At 42.0% G+C, this 25,522-nt stretch overlaps 1 protein-coding gene across 1 annotated transcript in view; it reads left to right on the top strand.

Moving 5' to 3' along the window:
- SHROOM2 (shroom family member 2) overlaps window positions 1-25,522 on the top strand; it is a 101,705-nt gene that overhangs the window by 18,762 nt on the left and 57,421 nt on the right. The window contains exons 4-5 of the mRNA XM_056861789.1: window positions 2,914-3,017; window positions 3,143-3,294. Of these exons, the coding sequence (XP_056717767.1) occupies window positions 2,914-3,017; window positions 3,143-3,294 (256 nt within the window). The remainder of the gene's footprint in view (window positions 1-2,913; window positions 3,018-3,142; window positions 3,295-25,522) is intronic.

Genomic DNA, 25,522 nt, shown 5'->3' on the forward strand with positions numbered 1-25,522 from the left:
AAGGGAAAGCATCGTTAGCTTTGTAATTTTAAAGACCAATAATGCATGTGGAGTATGATGGGGTGCTTTGGACCATTTGGGGAACATCTGAAGGACTCTTGACTTAGATTTAATATTGCTAGATCTGTGGGTTAGCGTTATCTGTGATACTAGATGGTACTAATAAGGATTAATATTTCAGCACTTAATCGCGCACGTAAGCTAAACCTTTAACACTTCCAGTGCTGTTCGATTCTCAAAGACAGCCAAACATCATAATTCAGATTTTTAGCACTGTGTATGTATGTTTGTATCTGTATATGCAAAGTCTCTCACACACACAGACACAAGCCCCTAATAAACACTTCTAAAAGATGTGCATAGAAGCAAATTTAAGAAGCAGATGCCAGTAAGAACAGCTTCTGAACAGGCATAGAAATGATGGTTTCGTTTCCTTCAGCCCCATTTAGAGTTGATCCACCCAGTACCAATTTGTTGCATAAGCATATTCTTCTCCAACTAAGGTCTTACTTGCACATCCGCATTGTCCTGCTCATAGAAGTTGGCTTTCATTTTTATTTATACAGTACTGTATATTTTCCTTCAGAAGGCCTGCAGTGGTTTGGGTCTCCGGTCAACTTCCTGATCAGACTGAAACTTGCTTTGTTCTAATGATGTGATGTGAACAGTGACCCTCAGCTCGATCTTTGGTCTTCTCTGGATGTGCTTCCATGTTCCTGCACACACAAGCAAAGGCCATATGTGTGAGCTGTAGTTCAAGTCAGATAAGTTTCACAATGGGTGAGCTGACCCTCTGTCTGGATCACGGGCATTGTGGGGAAATTCTGATGGAACAGCTAAAATGAATGGGAGGAAACTGATTTCTTCATGATGGATCTTCCCCCCCCCCCCCACTAACAATAAGTTAGTTAGTTTGCCTGTAACCAGACAGCTTTCTAACAGAAACTCCACATTCTGCTCTCTGCAAAAATCAAAAGCAGTTTCTGCTGTGACCTGGCTGTCCTCCCCACCCCACCCCACCACTTTTTCCTTCTTTTCTTTCAGTGAGTGTTTTTAGTAAATACTAAGATGCAGGAAAATATTTTTCTTCTTCTGAATTTTGTTTTCTTTTCAGTACCCTGAAAGCAGTGTGGCAATAACTTTCATGAGGGTGTTTGACAATAGAAAGCAAGATGTGTTCCCCCCCCCCTTCCTCTTGGGCAAAGTGTGTACTTATAAACAGTAATCTGACATAGCAGAGCGTATGTGTGTATGCCCGCAGGAGAAAAAACACCAGATTCAGTAGAAACATGTAATAAATCTGTATTATCTTCCTTGCATTCTTTGCTTGCTGTGAAGATTTCTGTAGAGATTACTTTTGTAGTTGAGTGGATTGCATTTTTATCTACACAGTTGCATTTGGAATATCCAGCTCCAATTGCAGCCTTTAAGAAAACACAATATTCCTCTACAATACAGCCTTTTTTTATCCCTTTCCTTTCCTTTTTATGGGGGTGTCACTGTGTCATCTGTATTTATTAATTCCATGCGGGATGGAAAAGTGCTCTTGGGTTTCCTGCAGGCTTGGCTATTTCATCCAGTTGTGCTCAGAACGGTTTTGGATGGCTGTAATCGGTCTCTTTGGGAAGTGAGTGCTATGTGCAACGTGCCCCCACCCCGTGTAAGACCCTCACAGGGGGTAACTGAATGCTCTCTGCTCTGTGGCCAACACATTTCCAACCTGGAAGGGAGGAAAAAAAAAGTAATCTCAGGGGTAACAATGAACATTCTTTGAAATCCTAGGAGAAAGTCTCTTGAACCAACACTGTCCAAAGTCTTTGAAGGTTTGATTTCGGAAATGGTAGCCTGCTGATATGTTTTGCCTAGCCCTTGCAGCTACACATACTGAGGATCTGATAAGAGAGTCAAGATATTTTGGGAGGACTTAATCATAAAGCAGCATGCTGTGATGTAGGGTTTAGAGTGTCAGGCTGGATCTGGGAGAGCCATGGTTTGTATTGCCCTGGAAGCTTACTGAATGATCTTGGATCTGTTACTCTCAGCGTAACCTACCTCACAGGGTGGTGGTTATGAGGAGAAAATAGAGGAGAGGAGGATGGTGTTTTGATCTGCTTTGGGTTTTCATTAGAGAAGAAAAGTGGGGTATAAATCCTTTTTTGTATTTTTAAAGTCTTTGGAAGCTTTTACTCACAACTTCTATGTATCAGGGCTGCTTTTCATTAATGTTGCTTACATTTTATCATAGATCACAGCCCAATGCTTCAGAACTGTTAAGACGTTATCCAGATTCATTTAAGTATTTGTTTGAAGAAATAAATATCCCTTTTTCAGTCTTTGTTAGCTTAAGGTTCTTTCTTGCTACAGCAATTCACAGCTTAAGTGTATTGCCCTAAATATCTTCCAAACAGATATTAATAGCTACTTGCACCTTTTTGGCTGTACAACCTACTACACAATTAGAATAAGAGAGCACTGGTAACTCTGAAAAAAATCTTAGGGGTACACCTAAAAACATAGCTCCTGTCAATCTTTATTAAAAAGTCATAGACCAGCACAGCTCTTCACAATTTACCACTGAAACCCTTAGTATGATACTCTACCCACAGGTTTATACAAATTGTAAAATAGTTGTTGGCACAATTATTACAAACTGTTTACACTACCCATTAAAATTATTGGCATATCAATATTCTGAGTAGCATCTGATGGATTCTACAGGCAGCTGCTCAAAACTTTGCCGTTCCTGCTGTAACCTGTGGATTTTCATCTACAAGCAACATTTTAGTATACTCTGGACCTGAATGGCTGGGATGCCTACTAAGCCAGGGGGAGATAAACTTAGAACGAACCTCTTGATATAGTGGACAGCACAGTAGAATGTGCTCCGTAGTTTCAATTTCCTTTAATGCACAGGGACATACCCTATCCTCCAAGTGAACCTTTCTATAACTCCCATCCAAAACTGCCGAGGGAAGAGCTTGGCATCTAGCAAGGGTGAATGCTTTCCTGTAACTGAGGTAGGCGGCAGGAGAGGCTACATATCTGGACTAAAAACATACCTCTCATATCTTAGGTACCTGGAACAAGTATGTAATAGAATAAGATAAACATTAACCTTTTCAAATTTATTTTTGTTTCTTAGATTGAAGAAGGCAGCAGAGCTGCAGCTGTAGACAAGTTGCTGGCTGGTGATGAAATCGTCAGCATCAACGATGTGGGTCTCTCCGGGTTCAGGCAAGAGGCGATCTGCCTAGTAAAAGGTTCACACAAAATGCTGAAGCTTGTAGTGAAAAGGTAAGGTCATACGAATCACAATGAACTATACTGAAATAGGCCTGTGGTTGAGGTACTAAATATAGTTGAGTGTTGCCGGTTATGAAAATCAGATTTGTCTCTTCTTTTCCTTGCTGATTTTTTTTTTAATTTCTCAGAAAAATTCTAACATTATTTCTCAGGGAAAAAAATCTAACATTGGTTTGGAACCTGCAAGCATGAGTAAAAGGTGCTTATGGAGGTGTATTTTGTTTCCTTGTCATCCCCTTCACTGGTCCCCTAAGACCTCCCGAAAATCCAGTGTTTAAGGGTCAGGGAAACCTCACAGAAAAAATCCAATAAGCATAGAGGGCTGCATTGTGGAGGGGAAATAAGATGAAATCACCACTCCTTCTTCTGCCCATGGGGCAAGCCCAGTAATTTTTCTGGAGGAGGACTGATTTCACCCAGTTCCCCTTCCTCGTGGCAGGCCCCTCATGCCTTATGCGTGTGTTGGCTTTGGTCACACCGCCACCCTCTAAAGGTGGTTTGAATGCAGTTGTATATGAAATTGCATCTCATCCTGAATCCTGTGTAGAATCCTCAACACTTACTTTATCTGGAAGTCAGCAAAGGCTGATTTTTGTCTCTGTGTATCACAGAGTGTGTAGACAGTCTTCATGTTTGCACGGAAAACCTTTTCCAATTGCTATGACAAGCTGTGGAGACTGTAGACATGATTATAGACATTGTTACCCAAACTGGATCCAGAGAGAGGGAAATTAGCTTATTACAGGGTCTCCAGCCAGATAGATAAAGGATCTTTTGTCAGTGTATACAGAGGTTTTATTCCTGCTCAGTATTTCCAAGCGAAAAAGTAACAGAGACCAACCGATTCAAACTACATGAAATATTTGTTTACTAGCAGACACAACGAGTGGAAGACCAAAACTACAAACCTTTAAAACCAAGAATAAAACCATCCTCTCCCTCCTAATAAATATATATTCAGACAAAACTGAGAATGGGGTGAGGATGAGGGGAAGGGGCAAGGATAGAGAGGGAAGTAAGGGTGATACTACCTGATCCAAGGTGTGTGAGAGGCTTGAGAATCACACGGACTATTGCACTGTGCAGCAGAAGTCCAAGGTGGCAAAACATCGAGGTGAAAAAGGGGAGCCTCCGAAGTGGAGTATCCAGGTAGTGGGAGAACCTGGTACACTTTTCACTGACCTGGGCTAGTCCTTTTATGGGGGGAAATTCCATAGCTCGGCATGGGACCCCATGTTCCCAGAGATCCCCATTGCACTTAGGCTTTCAAGGGGGTGCCCTTCAATACAACTAAGAGGAGATTGGGAATCAAATTGGTTGCCTCAACTAAGGAGTGGACAGGGGCCTTACAACATGTTCCAGCAACTGTTGTCAACTCACAGCTGTTATCAGGCTATATACCACCAAAAGAAACCTCCTGATCCACTTTAGATCTATTGCTAAAAATACAGCCTGTGAAAATGAGCCTCAGTTAGGATGCCAGTGGAAGTAGGAAGAGGATCACTGGGCCTTGAGTTCTAAAGTGACTGAATATTGGATTAAGTCTGTGAAGTTGGCATGCTGTTAGTCCACAGGGAAGGCACTATTCAATATTTTTAAATGATTGTACCTAGTCCTGGTATGTGTCAACACTGCATCATACAGAAAATGGTGGCTATTAAGCTATACACCCACCTGAATGTTTTTAACAGATTATTGATAATGGGACAGTAATTTCTGGGCACCCTCAATTCCTCATTTAGGAAAAAGATACTTGAGGTCTAAGTGAGGGCCCTGTATATCACTTCCAAAACCACTTGTTGGGTATCAGTTGTGCTCAGTTGATGTATCATGCTTGCTTCAGGGTACTGAAGATTGTAACTTCTCTTAATTTTTAGAGGGAATATAAAGTTTAAAAAATTGTTTTATGTAAATAGGATTAATTAAAAAAGCGGATTACCCAAACACTTGGCACCAAAAAACATATTATCAATAGCTTCAGTGAGTTCTACCAAAAGTTATATGGCAGAAGAACCAATAAATTATAACACAGAACACATCTGGATTACATTTTAATTCATACCATTTGATGCTGTCCTGGCTTCTGCTTTGGAAAAAAAAAGATTTAATGTATCCATTAATGTTCTAAATAATGGAAAAATCTTCATGACCTGCTTATTTACAGCCCTTTAGATTTAGATATTCCATAACATCATAACTCATTGCTGGGTAACCTTTTGTTATAAGGCAAGCTTTCCTCTATCTGCATCTTTCACACACTGTGAATATTGATCACCTTTAGACATTTACATAAATCTCCATTTGGTATGTGTAGAAATTTCTTAGTAGGAAAGTATTCTAGGCGTCATCTCCACTGGCAGTTTTTCATGATTCGCCTGAAATACCTCAGCGTCTTGATATATGTGAGCCTGCAGGCTGGATTTGTTATTTTAATGGTTTTTACATATAAAAGGATACTATTTACCTCCGTATACCCAACCAGTTTTGAAGTAGGCTGGCTAGCTAAAATAGAAGGCCGTTCCATACATCCTAGAGCTTAAGTAGGTTTAGAATTACAGATGTGTAAAAACAGTATGAAGCTGATCTCCAAATATGCCTTCAAGAAGCACATTTTGCTGCAGAGCACAGCTTTATGGCACACTGGACTAGTGATATCTATGAGGACTTCAGAAACCGGACAAGAGACCACAGCAAGGAGTTTGTGTAGTTGGGCATCAATAGTTGTGTAGTTGCCCACTTCCATTTGTTATGCCCTCTACGTGAGTGTTGGAAGGGGCCATTGTTCCTGCACTATAAGGTTCAAATAAAGTATATTTAATTGTTCTAATAATTAGTTAAAATAGCTGCATTAATTTTATTATGAAACAGGGGTGTGTAATAGCTAGACCCTGAGACATGAGTTCAAATCGGTATACTCAGTGGATGGCATGTAGCTAGTCTGTTTGTATCTCTCGGGCTAATGAGAAAAATAAACGTCTACTGCTTTTATTGCACTTTTATTTGGACAAAAACTTTAAATTGTCTCAGTAGACTTCTATTCATATTTGAAGAAAATCCTGTATTAGTTTTCATGTTGACACTGTAGTATTCTTCACTTGTTGCCATAGCAAATTCGTGCTAAATGTTGGGTTGGACTCCCCTTAGATGTCTGCAAGTTCAAGGAAGAGTTCAAGGAAGGGGACAGTTCTTGCCTGTCCTCCTCCAGTTCCCCCCTAAGCTATTCCTCGGGGCTCATCTGTCCCCAGGAATAGTGGAGTGTATCCCACCAACTTTTTCACTAAGTCTTGTCCAATTCCTCTCCTTACCACATGGCTTTTGTCCATGGATGCCTTCTGATCCCCAGCATAATTTTTGGGGGGTGATCAAAGGGGGCCTTTCCTCCCTTGAAAAGCTGGAACACTGCGTTAGTGACAGTTGGACCCACTCCACTATTTTGGAGGGTGATTTGGACTGCTGTGGGTCAGCGAATATTGCTACCCCTCCATGAACCCATGGAAATCTATGTACGGTCCAACCCAATATATCCAAATCACACATGTACCTCTTTATCAGTCTTTAGTGCATTGCTCAGTGACTCACAGTTGAAATTTTGTATTTTGAATGTTTTGGAGAGTGATAAGACAGCTCTGTGGTGTTTGATTTATGATAGCTGGTTTACCAAGGCATCAGTTGATGCTGTATTCTAAATAGTTATGTGTGAACCTGCTTTTATTACTTGTAATGAAGACAGAAGTGTGATATATTCTCCATCACAATGGGCACTTAATAATGTGGTGTTAACAGTTCTCATGTAGCTGCCTAGGGACAATATTGTCAGTCAACTATAGTAAAACTCCCCCCCCCCCAGCAATTTCGGTTAAATTCCTGAAATCTTAAAAATCACTGCCAGGCTTTAAATATATGTGATACATTCAAACATATTACAGATTTTTGAAAACGTTCCCATATGCTTCTGGAAAACGCTGTTACTTGAGGAACTAATGATTTATAAATACCAGTTAGAAATATTTGCTCCTGAACCAGTCTTATGACAAAGCAATGGTTAACAGCCCATTCCTGAGGTTTCTCTGTGAAACCTCTTAAGAGGCGGTGTGACCCCGCCGCCAGCGATGCCAGTCCCGCCGGCGGCCGAGCTCCATGGGACCGCTCCTCACCCCTCTGCCAGTGCGGCCTTTCTGTGGCGCAGGCCACGGTGTAGAGAGGCCGCACCTGCGCAGGGGGCGTTCCGGTGGGGGGCCGGGGGGAGGAGCCGCCGGTTAGGTGGCTCCCTATCCCGGTTCTGCCAGTTATGCCAGCGCTGGGAACGGCAGTGCTGTTCCTGCTTTTGAGCAGGCGCAGCCTCGCTGTTTCCTTTGGGGCGAAAGGCCCTGGTAAAACAAAAACAAAAAGCTGTGAAATGTCTTTTTTTTTGTTCTCCGGCATATGGGAATCGGCTTAGGAAGAGGCGCCGCTGAGCCTCTTCCTCGCCGTCCCCGTACGCCGCCAGCTCAGGAATGGGCTGTAAGTTTGTAATGTTCCCCTTTTATGGCATCCAGCATCAGGCAAGAGTACTCACTTTTGGGTTCACTCTTAGGTCCATTCAGCAGGGAAGAGCCAGCTACAAACAGCAGCTTTTATTTGTACAGCAACAACTCCAAGAAGCCCCAGCTGTAGCCCACAGCAACGTCAACTAAGAACTAGAACCCAGTAACAAGAGCTCCACCCTGTGGAACCTAACTAACTCCCATAGATAATGGGGGAGGAGCTGACTGTGCCATTATACACATATATCACAGTAAATATACCACAAATTTGGCCTGCAAATGGGCAGCGCAATCCAAAGGGGAGATAGATAGATGGCGGCCGGGAGCAGCACAGCCACACCGCTGCCACAGAGGCTTCCCAGCTGCAAAATAAAAATTAAATACAAAAGAGAAAGGAAAAACCCTGAAAACGCCCCATAGCATTTAACAGCACTACGCCACCTATTTTGGTGACGTATCAACACTGCAATGCAACGGGGCGTTCCCAGGACCAAAGGGCCCTGGAAGCTGACTAACGTCAACTCCGCCCCTGGGAATGCCCCAGGAATGTCCCCCCATGCTGGCGCGGGCTTTCCCTTCTGGGATTTCCTTGTTGGCGTGGCTGCACTGGTGGCGGAGGCCACTTTGTGCCGTGGTAAAGTGGCACATACGCCGGCATGGGGTCATGCCGGCTCCCAAGGAGCTTCCCCCCCGCCCCCTCAGGATTGCAGCCATAAGTTCACAGTGTAAGTCAGTGTAATATTCCTTGGTCTGGAGAGGAAGTCTGATTTAACCTTTCTCTCTTATTTGCTTGTTTTCCATTTGTAAGGTATATTTCTAATCACAGATGGTACAGAATTCATGTAGATCATTTATATAACCCCATTTCTGCTCACTAGGGAAACCAAGTTGATTAATGATCAAATATATTTAAAAATAAATTGCAAAAACATATCCTAAAGCAGCAGTCAAATTGCAGAATAAATGTCTTTTTCTGGAAGACCTGAAGAGAGAGGATCTTGCCTTCTGGAGAGGAAGTTCCCTAACTGAGGGACAGCTGTGCGTTGAAAAGTATCTCCTGTTGTCACAGTCTCTGACATCTTACAGCACATGATTTATGGTATTCTGTTGTACATGTGCAGAATTATTCACTATAAAACTAAAACTACACATACAAACAACTAAACTACTATATAACTAAAGGTTTAGTTACTTTTAAGAAGAATAGAAAGCCTGGAAATATTAAACCAAAGGCTTATGTTTCTGACAACTACTGACAAATATAGTAGGGTCAGAGGCTCCTCCACTCTTTTAGTGGAGGAGAGCAGAGCCCTTTTCATATGTTTTTAACTATAGACTGTCTTCCTGCCCTTCCAATGACATCATGAATGGAGATGCTTTCTACCCTCCACACTACAAGGTTATTCAATGCTAACTAATGCAATATAAGCAATGTAATTGTGTTTTTTGATTTAAACATGTAACCATGATACTATTGATTCATAAATGAATGTAATGAATGCGTATTGTGCTGGAGATGAGAATGGTGTTAAAATTGAGTATATAAAGTTATCACAGAGCTCAAAAACTGATTGTTTACAGTTTAGTAGAGTAGACTAAAAGGAAAGGAAGCCCATATTAGGCAATGGAGAAGGACTTTTGCTCTGAATCAGCATTATTGAGGGGTTTGAATCAGTATAAATACAGGGCCAGTAAGGCTAGAATTTCAGACCTCAATCAGAGTGTCTCAAAGATGGTGTTGGTATGTATGGCTTTGAATTATTATTCTAGAATGTGAATTAGATACTTTATACTAAATCAGACTTATTTGACTGTTATAATTTGAAGTTGGATTTTAAAACTGAATAGTATGTCAGACTTGCTTGCTTTATTGCATACATTGTAACATACATTGTCACTGCATACATTGTAACTGAATGTTGAAACTTGCATTTACACATATATACACATTTTTACTGTAAGTACATCAATAAAAATCCTTGCTTTTTAAAAGTAAGTAAAGTCGTTGAGTCCTGCTTAGTAGGTGACTGGCTGAATAAGATAACATATCACTTCTCAGGTGATATGTTTCTAAGAGCCTGTCCCTTTAACAGCACGACCCGCTTCACTGTGAGCCCCTGCTAGCCTAACTTCAGATAAAATGCAGGTTTCTTCAGGAAGGCCCCATCCGTCGATCTCAAGGCTTGGGTTTTAGTGGTTCATATATGATTGATAGTATAAAGCCTCACAGAGTTTTAAGAAACTAAATAATTTTTTTCTTCCCCCATATAGCAGTGCTGTGCTGCAAACATGCTTCCCCTATCTCTGCAAATATTATTATGCTGCCATAAAGTATATGATGGCACAGAATGCCAGTAGGGCCCAATGCAACCTTGGCAGAATGCTTATGATCTTGCACTCTTATCCAGCCTTCTGCTTCTCTTTCTTAGCATCTGGCTATAATGAAAGAGAACCTGGTTAGTGTCAACCATTACACTGCTCTACACCACAGAGAAAGCACACTTTCTAAGGGCAATCTTGTGATATGTTCAGAATTTCACATCCTTATTTGGGATATTGGGAATTGTACATGTTGGTAGGGTTGGCAGACCCTTGCCAGGGGCAGGAGATCCTCTGCTTTGGGCCCCCTCCCCTGATGCTGTTCAGCCAGCTGGTGAGGGTCTGACCAGGCACAAAATGAGGCAGTGGCCTTGATGGAGTTGGCATGTTGACATGACTTCAGGAAGTGACATCATCATGTCACTGACGACGTGGGGATATTCTGGTATTCGGGCAAAACTATTTAAAAACAGCTTCTACCAGAGATTTTTTGCCCAAATACTACAGCATCCCCCACGTCATTGGCGACATGATGACGTCATTTTCAGAAGTGGCATCAACACGCCGAGAGAGTCGAGGCCTAGGCCTCATTTTGTGCCTGGTAAGGCCCCCTCCTCCCCCGCCGGTCAACAGGGAGCATCTGGCAACCCTACATGTTGGAGTTCTAGCAAGGTTGCGTAGAAGGGCTTCAAATAGCAAATATGAAAATCATGTGCTACAGAAAGTTCCAATGTTTCCTAACTTTGTTGTACCTGTTTTTAGTGCAATTTTCAGAAGAGATACACCCTTCTAAGGGCTTTTCCGTGTGTGTGTTTTTCATTGGTTCTGGCCCCATACTCCTTTGGTTTATTCCCTGATCTCTGCATGCATCTCTGTGCCGTTAGTTTTTGCTTTTTTTTTTGTATTGTTCCCCCTCCAGAGAGGGAGTTTGCAGTTCTTTTGAGACCATTTTTACCCTAATCTTTTTTCTGGTCACCTTTTCCCTCATGCATAATGTTTCTGTTGGTTTTCTTTGTCCCACCCACTCACAACCCCTTCCAGTCCACTTTTGGGGCTGATTGCACTGGGTGGTTTGATCAAATTACTCATCTTTAGAGCAGGGAAGTGGAAGTCAAACCACTCCCTCTCCACTTCCCTGCCCTGAAGATGAATAATTTTGTTTTGATTTTTTAAAAAGGCAGTAAATATTGATATTTGGGGGGGGGTGTTAAGTGCTGTCGTCATTTCCGACTCATGGCGACCCTACGAATCAATCTCCTTCAAAGTGTCCTATCCTTAACAGCCTTGCTCATGATGGATACTACATTTTTTTTAGTAACCAGATGTTCTTTGAAAATTCTGAGATGCTGAGCTGTTGTTTTTCTTCTTGCAATTCTCTTAATTGAGCTGATGTAATCCATAGTTCTGTAGCTTATCTGGGAAATCAGTTTGAACCATACTGAGATAATAAGCCAGGATTGTATGAAGTTTTGTGTTTTTTCTGAACTTGTAGAGAGTTTAAGCCTTTACATTGTTAAATAACATGCTTTAGAAAGAGCCCTATATGTGCAAATATTTTTTCCCATCTTTTCTTCCTGGCCCAGTTTTTTTTGTTTTGTCAGTGTGTGTGTGTGTGTGTAAATCAGGAACTGTATTTCAGAGCTCCTCCAGCCTTGCTCAGATCTACATATTGGTGTACAATTGTACCATTGTAATAATAGGTTAAGCCGGTTACCAGCTTTCATTTTTAAAAAGTAAGTATCTAACCCCTTTCCTCATTGAACTATAAGGGAAAAGGCATATCTCCATGAGGGAGACTTACTTTTATTTATTTTTTAGTGACAGCTGAGAATTCAGAGAACCTGCTTAACGTGTCATTACAATGGTGTGTTGATATCTTACTGCCATTTTTTTTAAATGCAGCCAGGATATTGAAATATCAATATAAGCATGCTTAAAAAAATACAAAGTGGGGTGTTGTGACACTATCAATGATTACTGCATACACACACCCTTGAAAATCCTGATTATTGAAGGCATGTACGGAAGAAAATAAACTGACTCCTCAGAGAGAGGGCAGACTTGCAGAAGAATCCTGCCCAAACCTATTCTAATGCTTGTGGCAAGAAAATCAGGAGTAAGTTGAGCATGAGGAAAAGCCCTAAGACTATTGACTTCAGTGGACTTCAGATACAACTTTAGAATTGCACTGTTTTGTAATCTATTTGTTCGGACTTTGAAGCAGGGGAAGAGGGAGCAAAATCAAATATCTGCTTTAATATCCAGAGTGTCTCTTGATGGCAGAAATGTAGAACTTTACCTAGATAATATGAGCTTTTGCCAGAGCTAGTTTTAAAAATCATTAAATCCTGGTATCTGGCTAATGCAAATGGAATGCTTTTTGTATTGTGTCCCTTTATTTGATTTATTTGTAATGATAAAAAATAGTTACAGACGTTAGTTTTATATTTTTAAATCAAAAAGCGGATAGAACATCATAAATCAAAAGATGGCATTAACATTAAGCAGGAATGTCAGATTTCTATGTGTGCTGCAGGCTTTAAGTAGCATTCACTGGTATTATTTTGAAGGCGTGGAAATATTAAGTGGGGTTAAATTACTAAAATAATCATTTGTTGTTTCAAATAGATAGTTCGAACCCACAAGGACATGTGGGGGCATCTCATTGTCCCCTCTCCCACTATTTCCTCTTCCCTTCCCTGAATGCCCCATAGCCTCTGCTCTTTTCCTGTTTCCTTCTCTCCTTCTCTCCTTCCCTCCAAACAGCAAACCTACCTTTGTCTGTCTCTCTGTCTTCAGCTTTCTTTCCCCCTCAACAGCAGCCTTTACCGAGGAAAACTATGGCACAGTTGTGTGGACCAGGCCCACTTGCATGGTAGGAAATCTTCAAGGACTTTTTTGGGGGGGGGGCACCTCACTTTCCCCTGTATCCTAGGGATGCCAGCCTCCCGGTACTAGCTGGAGATCTCCTGCTATTACAACTGATCTCCAGCTGATAGAGATCAGTTCACCTGGAGAAAATGGCCACTTTGGCAATTGGCATTGAAATCCCTCCCTACTCCAAACCCTGCCCTTCTCAGGCTCTGCCCCAAAAACCTCCCGCCAGTGGTGAAGAGGGACCTGGCAACCTTACTGTATCCCCCTCCCCACACCATTTCCTCTTTCCCTCCTCCTGCCAGCCCTTTCCCCTTCCCCTGCCTCATTCTCTCCATAGCCATTCACCAGCCTACCTTTTATCTTCCTCCCATCTTCAGCTATATTTATTATTTGCTTACTTCATTTATGCCCTGCCTTTCTCCACAGTGGGAACCAAAGCAGCTTCCGTTATTCTCCTCTTCTCCTTTATATTCACAGAACAACTCTGTGAGATAGGTGATGTTGAAAGTATGTGACTGGCCCAAAATCACCCAGTGAGCTTCCACAGCAACATGGGGATTCGAACCTACCCATACCCTACTCTGAAGCCCTAGCTGCTATTCCACACTGACTTTCATAGAGTGGGTGCTGTTGAACAGTAGCAAGCAGCCAGGCCTAGTTGAGTCATACAAGATGGGTCTAGTTGCGTCATACATAGTTGAGTCATACAAGATCAAGACACCCAGAGGTTGCTTCCAGGCCAAGAGTTACCAACCTCCAGGTGGGATCTGGAGATGTCCCAGAATTAGAACTAAACTCCAGATGACAGAGATCTGTCCCCATGGAGAAAACAACTGCTTTGGAGGGTGGACTGTATGGCATTATATCCATTATACCCCCCCCCAATGTATTCTTTTTAATATTTCACAATTTCCTGCAAACCTGGGGCATTGTTCAGGTTTGTAGAAAGATCTGTCTTGCCTGTTCACAGTTCTAGTCACTGGATTTAAGTGTCCAAAGGTTTGGCCAGCTTCACTATTAGAATATAAGACAAGTGGGGCCCCGTCAAACTCATGGGGGGAATCTCATCTCCCCCATGTTGCAGCTCAAGGCTTTCTCCTCACCCAGCCTGCTCTTTCACCAGCTTGCCAGGAGTCTCTCTGGGCAGGTTGAGCAAGGCCTCCCTGTCCAGCCCTGCTCTCTTGGCGGCTCACCCAGAGAACACTGTTATAATATTGGGGGGATTTTACCCTCCCTTTTTTAAATTATATATTTTTCTGCAGACCTAGGGGTCCCCCAAGCCTACAGAAATATCTCTTTAGGGTGAGTGTGCCCACTGTCAGCAGATTTAAGTATCCACAGGCAAGGGGCACACTTCAGAATTAGATATATAGATATCATTACTATTTATAGTTCTCTTCATCCACAATATTTGAGACAGCTTCCACAAATAAAATATGTACTTAGGCAAGCTGTCCAATGCTGATGTCACCTTCTGTGAAGGGGAAAATAAATTAAGTTCAATTTATTAAAATGATTTTAGTAAAGCTTTCCCAAGCCTTTACATTATTTGCTTGGCGTATTATGAGAAGGTGCAGATCTTTTGTTAAAAAGCAAGGAACATTTACATTTAATTAAGGAATAGTTGAATAAGCAAAAAATAGTCATCTAAAAACAAAGATTAGTTGGTTGACAACGTTAATAATAACCTATACAAACAGACACAGTAATCGAGATCCTAAGTAATTTGGTATTTATATATAAAATCACTATTTGAGGAAGTACCTTCCTCTTGCATTGAAGTAGTTATCAAAAAGATATCCAGGTGCCTCCAACATAAACTGTCCTTTCTTATGCTAGGGCTACTACAGTGTTCTGCGGAAATGTCAGTTAAACTACAAGTTTCTTTCTAGTATGATTCATAATGTCCCGTAGGCAGAAATTTGGAATGAGGGTTCTTAAACTGCATAAGGTGGAAAAAAGGAATCAAGAACTTGAGGGACTGGATTCAAACTCCCCTGAATATTTTTTGTTATGAAAAGGGCTAGATGTGGAAAAGGCTTATTAGTTGCACGTGGACTGTGTGTTCTCATGCTTTCAGGCTCCAGCTGAGTCTTGAAGCTCACAGTAGTTAATATGGAAATGTCCTGTTAGGAGGATGCTGTTGCAGTCATCCTGCTTGTGGGCTTCTTAGAGGCAGCTGATCAGCCACTGTGTGAACAAAATGCTGGACTAGATGGGCCTTTGGTCTGATCCAGCGTGGGTCTTCTTATGTTTTTAATTTTTTGCCCAAGGCATCTGCTTGCTCGCTTCCACGTTTTGTTAAAAAGCAAAAAAGCAGCAGTCCAAAAAAGCAAAAAAACCTGTCCAGAGACAGTCAGGTATACTGGACCCTAAACATGGGTCTGCTAGCAGCATTACATGCAAGTGCAAAATAACAACTGAAGTTCAAGTAGTCTGTGCTTTTCGTTTAATTTCAATAAAACAATATCAAATTTTATTCAAACCTAAGAATTGTGTTTGAACTGCTTATTATTCATGCCAGCCCTCTGCGCTGGTTGATTCAATGGGTAGAACAACAGGACGCTTCTGTGCTTTGCCCTTTAGCTTGTAAGTGGAAGGAGTAGAGACATTCGTTTTTTTGACAGAAGTCTTCATAGGGGCCTAGACTATCCTGAGAGAACCAATGTCATGTGTCTCTGCCTCCGTGCTGCAGTGCTATAGATCTATGGAGCAATGTATCAGAACTGATCTGTGTTGCCTTCCCCTGTCCATGAATGTCTTTGCTTGTGCAATCTTGGTGTTATTCTACTTAGTATCAGGAATATTGTTCTACTGGTTTAGAATCTTCTTATATTTTTTCTCATTTTTAAATAATGCCATATTTTAAATACTCTTATAAAGTCTCCCAGTATCCTCCTCTGATTTCCACCCCCCTTAAAACTAGATAATGAAAAGCAGACACAAGTCTGGGCTGGATCATGTATTTCCATAGAGAGAAAACTCTGTGGTTTCACACACATTGAAATGCTACCTTGAGCACTAACGAAGAAAAAAAAATCTGATGGTTTTCAGCCAACATTTGACCCATTGTCTTTTTAAAGGATTTATGGCAAACCCTTTTTAATTCACAAAATTGTTGTCTTTAATTTAAAAAATAAATCTGAATTCATCCCTGTATGGAATAAAAAGGTGTAGAAAATTCTTGGAGGAAGAATCTGAATGATTTGAAGTGTGCTGAACTTACATGATAAACATTTTAGTAACTACTTCAGATTCATTTCCAGCTGAGCTCAGATAAGCTCAAACTGGTAAATTTAACTGGCAAAGGAATAGCACCAGTGGTCTCTCTTCCTTTGTTCAAATATATTACCTCTGGGAGCTATTATGCTAGCATTCTTATTGAACAGTTCAATGAAAATTTTTAATCTAGTAAGTATACTTAGGATTGCATTCATATCTTCGCATAGTGAGCTTAATTTGAGGTGCAGTTATTGCTAACTGAAAACTTCTAGATACCTCTTTTCCTTGGAGGCCAAATTCCTTCACCTACATTACATCACAGATCCTTAACCATCTAAGGCGGACCAGTATTTTTAATAGTGCAGTGGTGGTATGGCAATGAAGTTTGCTTGTATCTACTCACTAGACTTGTGTCTGAACTGATATTTGAATAGGCTTATGGTTTATGTCCTTCATATGAATGGAATACCTACTGTCTGACTATGAAATAACTAGTAAGGCTACGTAGAAGTTGTGGATGCTGAAGTTGTGGATTTCTGCAAATCATAATGATGGCTACAGAGTATCCCAAATAATTGATTGTTGCTACATATTATACGAGCAATTTGTTTATGGGATAGGCTTTCCCTATTCTGGAGTACTATTGCCTTCCATTAATAACTGTTGCGGTGCTTTTGTCTTGGATGCCCTTCCCATGGGAATGAACATGACTGGTACTATATCACCAGTGTTATTTCATTCTCTATGTCTTGCATGCACCAACACCCTTGTAGGTAGGATTATCAGTCTCCCAGTGGGAGCAGGGAATCCACAAGATCCTGTTTCTCATCACTGGTCAGAGCATTGGTGGGAAAGAAGTAAAAAAAATGGCAGTCAGACCTATGACGGGATGTCACTTCCAGGTTTTCTCTAGAAGTGTTGTCAGTCCTGCATAGGAATCACTACTCTATGATTTTATCATAGTGTTTGCTGTGATGCCTATATAGGCACGATATCACTTCCAGGGTTGTCGCTGATGCCTCCCCCCCCCCCCCCGGTCTCCCACTGGGTGGACCTGGCAACTCTACCCATAAGTCTGGGATTTAAGGTCTTTTGCTTTGCTGGAGTTGTATCTACCCCACTGTTGTGTCCTTTCAGAGTCCATTGATGTGCTTACTTTCAAAAGCTTCCCTTTTGAGGGTTGTTGACTTTGACTTAAATATATGCATACATCTTTCTAAAACAAAAGTTTCATGTGGGGTCGAGCTTCCTTTTCCTTTTCGTTGTGATCCTGATGGAAGAGCAATATGTTTGAAAAACAAATACACGTTTTTATTTCATTTGGGTGGTCCAGTTGGGCTTTTTTTTTTTTTTTTTACAAATGCAAATGCTTTTACATTCACTGGACCAAACACATTATTTGTGCACACGTAATACATATTTATTTTCTTTCATATTTTGGTCCTTTTCATATTTGGAGTGAACATTCTGTGCTTTTTGTTTATAGTTATACCAAAGGAAGCTGAGGTCACCCAAAATAATCTGGATAATTGGAGGCTGTTTTAAAGGGCTAATTTAATAGGTACGTTTGGGTGGACTGGATCCTGGTTGAACTAGAGAGAGAAAGGGCTTTTGTAGTCTGAAATTAAATGGGCGGGAAGAGTTCTTCCCAGTTACTCATGGTAGGAAATGGGTCATTTTTGGGTTTGTTTGGTTTCTTTGCTTTCTAGGGCTGCGCAAGCTGGCAAGGATTGTCCATGTGCCCAGGGATGTGCTTTTGGAGGCTGGGAACGGGTGTCCAAAGTCCAACATGCCTGCTTCTTCCTGTTTTTCTTAATCATCCTTCCCTGCTGCCGCCACCGACCTTTGCCCACCCTGTTTATTTTCATGAGTATGAATACAAGACTCATCAAATAAGTACAGGTAGTGAATCACAATTGTAGCAGCTCTAGGGAAGTTAAACAAAGATACAAAGGCAAAATCAATGGTGAGGCAGCTGCGGAGAGTTTCCGTTTTATCTGAGAGGAGATCTCGCAATTTTATGTCCCAGAATCAAATTTCTCAGAAACGAGGCTCCTATAGAGCCCTACTACTTACGCTTGCTATTGCTAAATAGTGCATTTTTATAGTTAGCAAAAAGTATGAGAATGAACTAATGGGGCCAGTACCTTGCTTTATGGTAAAAGGCTGTCTGTGAAATATTTAACATTCTGTTTAGCTATGCTAACCTGTGATGTAAATTGCAGTGTGCTGCTAATTTTGGCCAGTTACAATCACACCAATTAATAGTCACTTTTTCATTTGAAAAAAAAAAAAAAAGACAAATTAAGTCCCAGGATGTGATCTGAATGCCTGTAAAGCATCACTTCTGCTGATGCTACCGTATATACCCATGTATAAGCCGACCCGCGTATAAGCCGAGGTGCCTAATTTCTCCCCAAAAATGGGGAAAAATTAGGCACCCGCGTATAAGCTGAGGGTCGGCTTATAACCCCTCCCCCCCCGCGCGCGCAGGCTTACCGTTCCTTCTGGGCTCCTGGCGGCGGGCCCGGCGTAGCGGCCTCCCTGCAGCCGCAGGGGGCCTCTGGAGGCTGCTTCCGGCCTGGAAAAGGCGGCGGGGGTGGCTGGGCGGCCTCCCCGCAGCCGCAGGGCGCCTCTAAAGGCCGCTCCCGGCCGGGAGAAGGCGGCGGGGGCGGCTGAGCGGCCTCACGGCCGCAGGGCACCTTTAAAGGCCACTCCCGGCCGGGAGAAGGCGGCAGGGGCGGCTGGGCGGCCTCCCCGCGGCCGCAGGGCGCCTCTAAAGGCCGCTCCCGGCCGGGAGAAGGCGGCGGGGGCGGCTGAGCGGCCTCGCGGCCGCAGGGCACCTTTAAAGGCCACTCCCGGCCGGGAGAAGGCGGCAGGGCCGGCTGGGCGGCCTCCCCGCGGCCGCAGGGCACCTTTAAAGGCCGCTCCCGGCCGGGAGAAGGCGGCGGGGGCGGCTGGGCGGCCTCCCCGCGGCCGCAGGGCGCCTTAAGAGGCCGCTCCCGGCCAGGAGAAGGCGGCGGGGGTGGCTGGGTGGCCTCCCCGCGACTGCAGGGCGCCTTTAAAGGCCGCTCCCGGCCTGGAAAAGGCGGCGGGGGCGGCTGGGCGGCCTCCCCGCGGCCGCAGGGCGCCTCTGGAGGCCGCTCCCAGCCAGGAAAAGACGGCGGAGGTAAGTTCCCCCCTTCCTCCTCCCTCCTCCCTCCTCCCTCCCCCCTCTACCGTATTGACCCGCGTATAAGCCGAGTTCGGCTTTTTCAGCCCTTTTTTTGGGCTGAAAAACTCGGCTTATACGCGAGTATATACGGTAAGCAGGTCTGGGTCAGGCGGTCCCACATATGAAAGGTGTCCCCACAGTAGAAAGTCAAGGTATACCTGAAGCAAATAAAATTTGTGCCTGGCTGCAAAAAAATTAATCTCGGTTGTAAGTTTGGAAATATTATATATATTTTCTTGTCTTCTCATATCTTTCTATTAAAAGGACTTTTGTCTATTTTATATTAATAAGTAGCTTGAAACAGGACACACAACATAATGCAGAAGTAATTATTCATTAACAATACTTCTGCTTTAGCCCCATTCCCCCATTAAAAAAAAATCTTGCCAATCTTTTAACGGATTCAGATCGAAATTTTTACTTCTAGCTGTTTAGGACAGGGACCACACATGGCGTGAAGCGAGTGTGTGTTGAAGACTTTCCACTGTAGAGGACATGGTTGTGCTGTTTGATAAGGCAAGGCCTGGTCCTTGTACCTGAACAACACTTGAGTACTGCACAGGCATTCAACCCTCTTAGCAAGGTAGCATATGTTTCAAAGCCTGTATGGCAAATTATTCATTTTGTGTGTTAGCAGCTCATTGTTTTATTGAAGTGGGAAGCGTATCATGATGAAAGGCACTTTGGATAAGTCATGTAAAAGGTTGTGAAAAGGATGTTAGCGAGAAGGTCAGCAGACATGACATCAGCCTAATTCTAGTTTCTCCTTGATTGTTTTCCGTCATGAACAGATTTTGAGGGTGTGAAGAGGTTGTGAGTAGGTAATATCTCAATGTCAGGAAAGCACAAGGATCGGGTGTTTAAATAGGGAGAACAGTGTGCAAAGGGCCTGTGATATTTATTATATCACCTTTTTGACACTTTAGGAAAAAACTTATTTGTGTTTTGTAGTTATTCTGAAATGATGCAGTTAATTCTACTAATTCCAATAAACTCCAGTTGCATTCCATTCTGTTGGAAGAAAAAATACATGTAGTCTTGCTGTTCCAAGTGTTTCATAATCATACTAGAGATGTACCTGAAGAATACAAGTCCTGGTAGAAAATTCTCCAATAGAAGGCAGTGCCCAGAACGTCTGTAACCAAAAACATGGCAATGCCAGTGTTTGAACAATTGGAAAGAAATCTGGAAATGAGTTGATGAGGAATAATTCAGGGTTCCTGCATTAGAATGTGCACCTAGCAAGGAGCCTTACTCAGACAGCTGCTATTAACTAGAGGACTTCTATACAGTGCCCCATAGTACAGGACACCTCCAGCTGTGCCTTAGTTTCAGTGGGCTGGATCCAAAGATATGTGAATAGAATTCCACTTGCAGAAAGGATTGATCCCATTAATCTCTTTTCAGTCCCCTGTGCTTCCTGATCATCAAGGAACCCTATAAATAACAGGTTTCTCCAGAGTAGAACAAGTGTGACATGAAAGTCTGCAGAGGGAAGGGGGAATCAACAAAAATGTCCGTGAACAGAAGTGCCCAAATGAGTATGATGATTGTCACGGCTTGGTGAATCTTGATATCTATTTTGACATATCTCAGAGTCAAATTAATGAGGTTGTTTGACACTGTCCCCTCATGGTTTGGCTTTCACATGAATTATTCCTGTGTCTTGCCCTTTTTTTCTGATTGAAGCAACCAGAAGACCACATATGAGTTGGTTTCTTGGGGTTACTGGACTGGCTAGAGTAGGATCGCCTTCTTTGATAACCATCTAATCTGGAGAGGAGCTCTCTCTCTCTTTGTAGCAGTGGTTAGGGTGTAAGCTGTTAGGTTCCTGGCTTTGCCAGCTTTTTCAGGCCCTAGTAAGTCTGAAAAATATAGCAGATATGGAAAAGTCTGCTGTACTGCTTTTTGATCTGAAAGACTGGGGCATATGCAAAAATTGTACATCACAGTGTATGAAGGGATTATGCTGCAACTAAAGCCACGGTAGTACAAGGTTAAGAATCACATACAATTAAGGAAGGGCCATGGGTGAAACAGTATAGTTGCTGGGTATGTTGTACAGGTGCTATTTAAATCCAAAATCAGGTGTTTGCATGGTTGGTTCAGTCATTTTTATGTTCTTGCACCTCTGATGTGCCCAATTAGCCATTAAGTTTCCATACTAATAAACACAGTGTTTCCACTTCAACATAGTTCCGTGTTTCAGCTGGGTGACAGAAATCTCAACAACCATGAGGAATATGCTTTTAATCATGTCATCTGTTAAATACTTGAGCCAGAGTTAGCAGAGTTTGGCAGTATATTGTATTCTTATGCCCATGCTCTTCATAATTGTGGATGCATTTAGAACATTAGCCCTCTGAGCAATTTTATTCTAAAAGAATATCAGCTGCATTGTTATTACAACAATTGCTGTTGTTACTGTTATTATTTTTGAAAGTTATGTGGGGAAAACAATTATTTTTTCTTGAGAAAAAAAATTACTGCAGTCTTGCAACTGTGGTTATGATTGGAAACTGTGGGCCTCAACAGATGACCTCCAAAAAGACCTTGTGATAGCATATGTTTACTACTATGTCGAGCATTGAACGGGTGCCTAGAGGCAGATTTGGGATAGAAGTGTAGTTTAATCCTTGGAAACACACATTTGTATGCATTATTGTAGATTCCTAATGGGCTTTTTCTTTTTCTGTTTGCTTCCATTGCATTCAATATTATCTTCAATACAGAGGGTGTGCTTGGGTAACTGAAGCAAATTAGCTTTGAAAAAGGAATTCACCAACTTTTTTTGAAAGACATGCAAAGCTAGCACACAAAATTGTAAGCAAGATGTTTGAGAGCCATTGTTCTGAGAAAGGAGGGTGAAGATGGATTTCCCAATTCTGGGACCCATGTTGAAGTACTTTGAGAATTTCAGCCAGTTCTCTTTATTAGCTTTTTGTCTGATAGTTTAAAATATTGTACTGCTTAGTATTGAAGAAAAAGCATGTTTGGTAAATAATAAATAGGTAACATCTGCTTTAGTCACGAACTCATAATTTATGGTTAGGCATACCAGTCAAACTATGAGTTGGAATTGCTGAGGAAGAGAAAAGAGGAAGAACATCTTTTGAGGTACGATGCCTGGTTTGAAGCACTATAAAGACATGTTATGTTCACTTTTCTCTTACGTTTGGTATCAGAGCATTGGATCCATTGGAGTGTTCCCATGGATGGATCTTTCTACATAGTGCAGTTTTTTTTCACTTTCTCCCTGCTGCTGCTCAAAATGCCCCCTGAAATGCTGTTTGGGATAGTGTTGCATGGTTATTCTACCCACACACACACACACACCAGGGACCTTCACGTCTGTGAACCCCAGCATTCTGATATGTATAACTCCAGGAGCTTAAATTAAAGATCCTATCTTGATAGCATACCTGTAGTCCCTGAGAAGAACATCAGGTATCCCCAGGGCACTCTTAATCAGAGCAGCCCAACTGCCTGTGTCATTTAATTGAGCCTCAATTTGAGTTCCATCCAAATCAGGAATGACTTCATCGCGCAGGTTTTTGCAGGACAACTAAAAGCTCACCCTGTCAGAGACTCTCAGCCGCTAGCCTAATGTAATCAAAAGACTCCCTGCCTAATGACAATATGTAACTTCATTACCCTGCAAGGTAGAGATCCAGCATTTGTCACGTGCTCTCTCTGTTGTAATCATGTATATTCCAATCCTGTGCGGGACAACTGTAGCAATTATTTTCATACTCTCCAATAAGAATTCAAATTTCAGCCCTAAATCCAATCCTGTCCCAGCAGGCTGAACCATATAATTTATTATAATTAATGGTGTATAAAAATCACCTTCTAGACCCCCTTCCTTGATAGCTGGCTTTGGAGTCAAGCCTGCTTCCCCAACTATTTGGTTGGTTAACATCCTGGACTCCTACTCTGGCTGAAATCACTGAGCTTTCCTCTCCTTTGCACCCTGGAATTTCATCCCCAGACTTACTTTTTGTCACCTGCCTCCAGACTGGACTCTTGCCCATCATTTCTGTTCAGTATCACGTTGGTATGTTTTCTTTCTCCCCTTTATTCCCCCAAAGCAACCCCAACTTACCTTACTGCTAGCTGGTCTCCATTTCTCCAAGATTTTCCACTATAAACCATGGTTCATAGGCAAGTAGCCCTGACCTGGATGGCCCAGGCTAGCCTGATCTCGTCAGATCTCAGAAGCTAAGCAGGGTCAGCCCTGGTTAGTATTTGGATGGGAGACCACCAAGGAAGCCCAGGGTTGCTGTGCCGAGGAAGGCTGGTATTCCTTGATGGTCTCCCATCCAAATACTAACCAGGGCTGACCCTGCTTAGCTTCTGAGATTTGATGAGGCTAGCCTGGCCCATCCAGGTCAGGGCATCACAGGAATTACCCCTCAAATAATAATAATGATTATAGAAAAGGTTTCTTACTAGAAAAGGTTTCATACCCACATTTGCTTCTGGTTTATCCATTTTGCACTTTCCCACGGCACACTTTTCTGCATTTGTTTAATATTAAAATACTTCTATTCTTTGTAAACCACATAAGTTGCCAAGTGATGTGTTACAGATGAAAAAGCAAAGAATATTTTTGCTGTTAACCAAATATTGGAGTCAAATGGATGACTCCAAAATCAGCTTCATACTTCGCAAATTCATCAACCTTAATATCTAATTAAGGTTGGCTTGAGGGATTTTATCTGTTCCACCTTGTGGTTTTCTTTTGCAAAGCAGAATATATACCATAATATGCGAGTAAATTTTAACCAATGACAGGGTAACTGAATTTATCAGTGAAACTTGCAAAATTATTTTTTTTGAGTTTTTAAAAAGTTCTCCCTGTTGTCTTTGCTGCTGTTCCATTCCTTTACTTTCAACAGGGGAAATACTTAATAAAAAAATTACATTTTTTCTTCTTTGCAGCTGGTGTCCTGATCATTGCAATCTTCCAAGGGGGTTGTTAATTTAGTCAGTCATAGAAATCATTATCATCATATATTCAACCCCACATGGACTTAATAAAGTATACCTGTTTGGCCAAGAGTTAATGTCACTTGTGAAAATACCTTGTATTAGCTCTGTTATATTTAGATGGACGATAAATCCTGCCTTGGAAATCACATATTTTTTTCTGCTGACCCAGATGATGATGCTTTAAATTTTGTGCCAAATTGATAGAGAAATAATGTTGCCTCTAAATGTACTGTATTTAATTAGAAAACATCATGGTAGCATTCTTGAATAAGATAAGAGATATTATTCTTGAATAAGAGATAGATAGATAGATAGATAGATAGATAGATAGATAGATAGATAGATAGATAGATAGATATAAGATAGAGCAATAGATCAGAACAAGGATATTTGTACGATGGCCTGGGCCTTCACACAATCTCTTTATTGAATAATTTCTGGGCAGTGTGAATATCAGCAGAAATTATTTGGAGAATGAATGTGCCAGTCCTCTATCTTTACAAAACAATTTCCCCACCAATTTGTGAAGGTAAAGAATAAATAAAGCTTTGCTGTACATGGGAATTTTGCCATGAGTGTCTCTTGATTGGAGTTGTGTATTCAATTTTGGACTCAGGTACCCAATTTTGGACACAGGTGCAAAGTTTTTAAAGAAACTATTATGGGTTTATCAGCAGAACTTCTTTTCTGTACAAGTGAAAAGAGGGCTTGATTTAGAGACTGGTGAAGTAGTACTCTTGCAGCAATGTATTACAAACAGTGCCTCCTGTAATGGTCTGGAGGTTGTCCTGCCCCTGAAAGGTGAAACAGCTGTTTTGCACCTGATCCGGTGGGAGTGCTGCTCCAGCATGTTGGAGGGGAACACAGCAGCAGTCAGTTTGAGGCTTCAGCCGGGAGAGCAGATAATTTAAAGGGTAGCTCTGCCTGGTAGCATAGAAGAATGGTTTAACTCTACCACCGGGAGAGGTCAGAGTACCTAGTTGTTAGGCCTGTCTCTGGTGATGAGCAGACCTTGTACCTTTTAGTCTGACTCTTGGGAAAGGGCAGGCTGGTGTGGGTGAAATCCTGT

The sequence above is a fragment of the Euleptes europaea genome, chromosome 16, assembly GCF_029931775.1.
Source record: "Euleptes europaea isolate rEulEur1 chromosome 16, rEulEur1.hap1, whole genome shotgun sequence".
Classification (NCBI taxonomy): Eukaryota; Metazoa; Chordata; class Lepidosauria; order Squamata; family Sphaerodactylidae; genus Euleptes; species Euleptes europaea.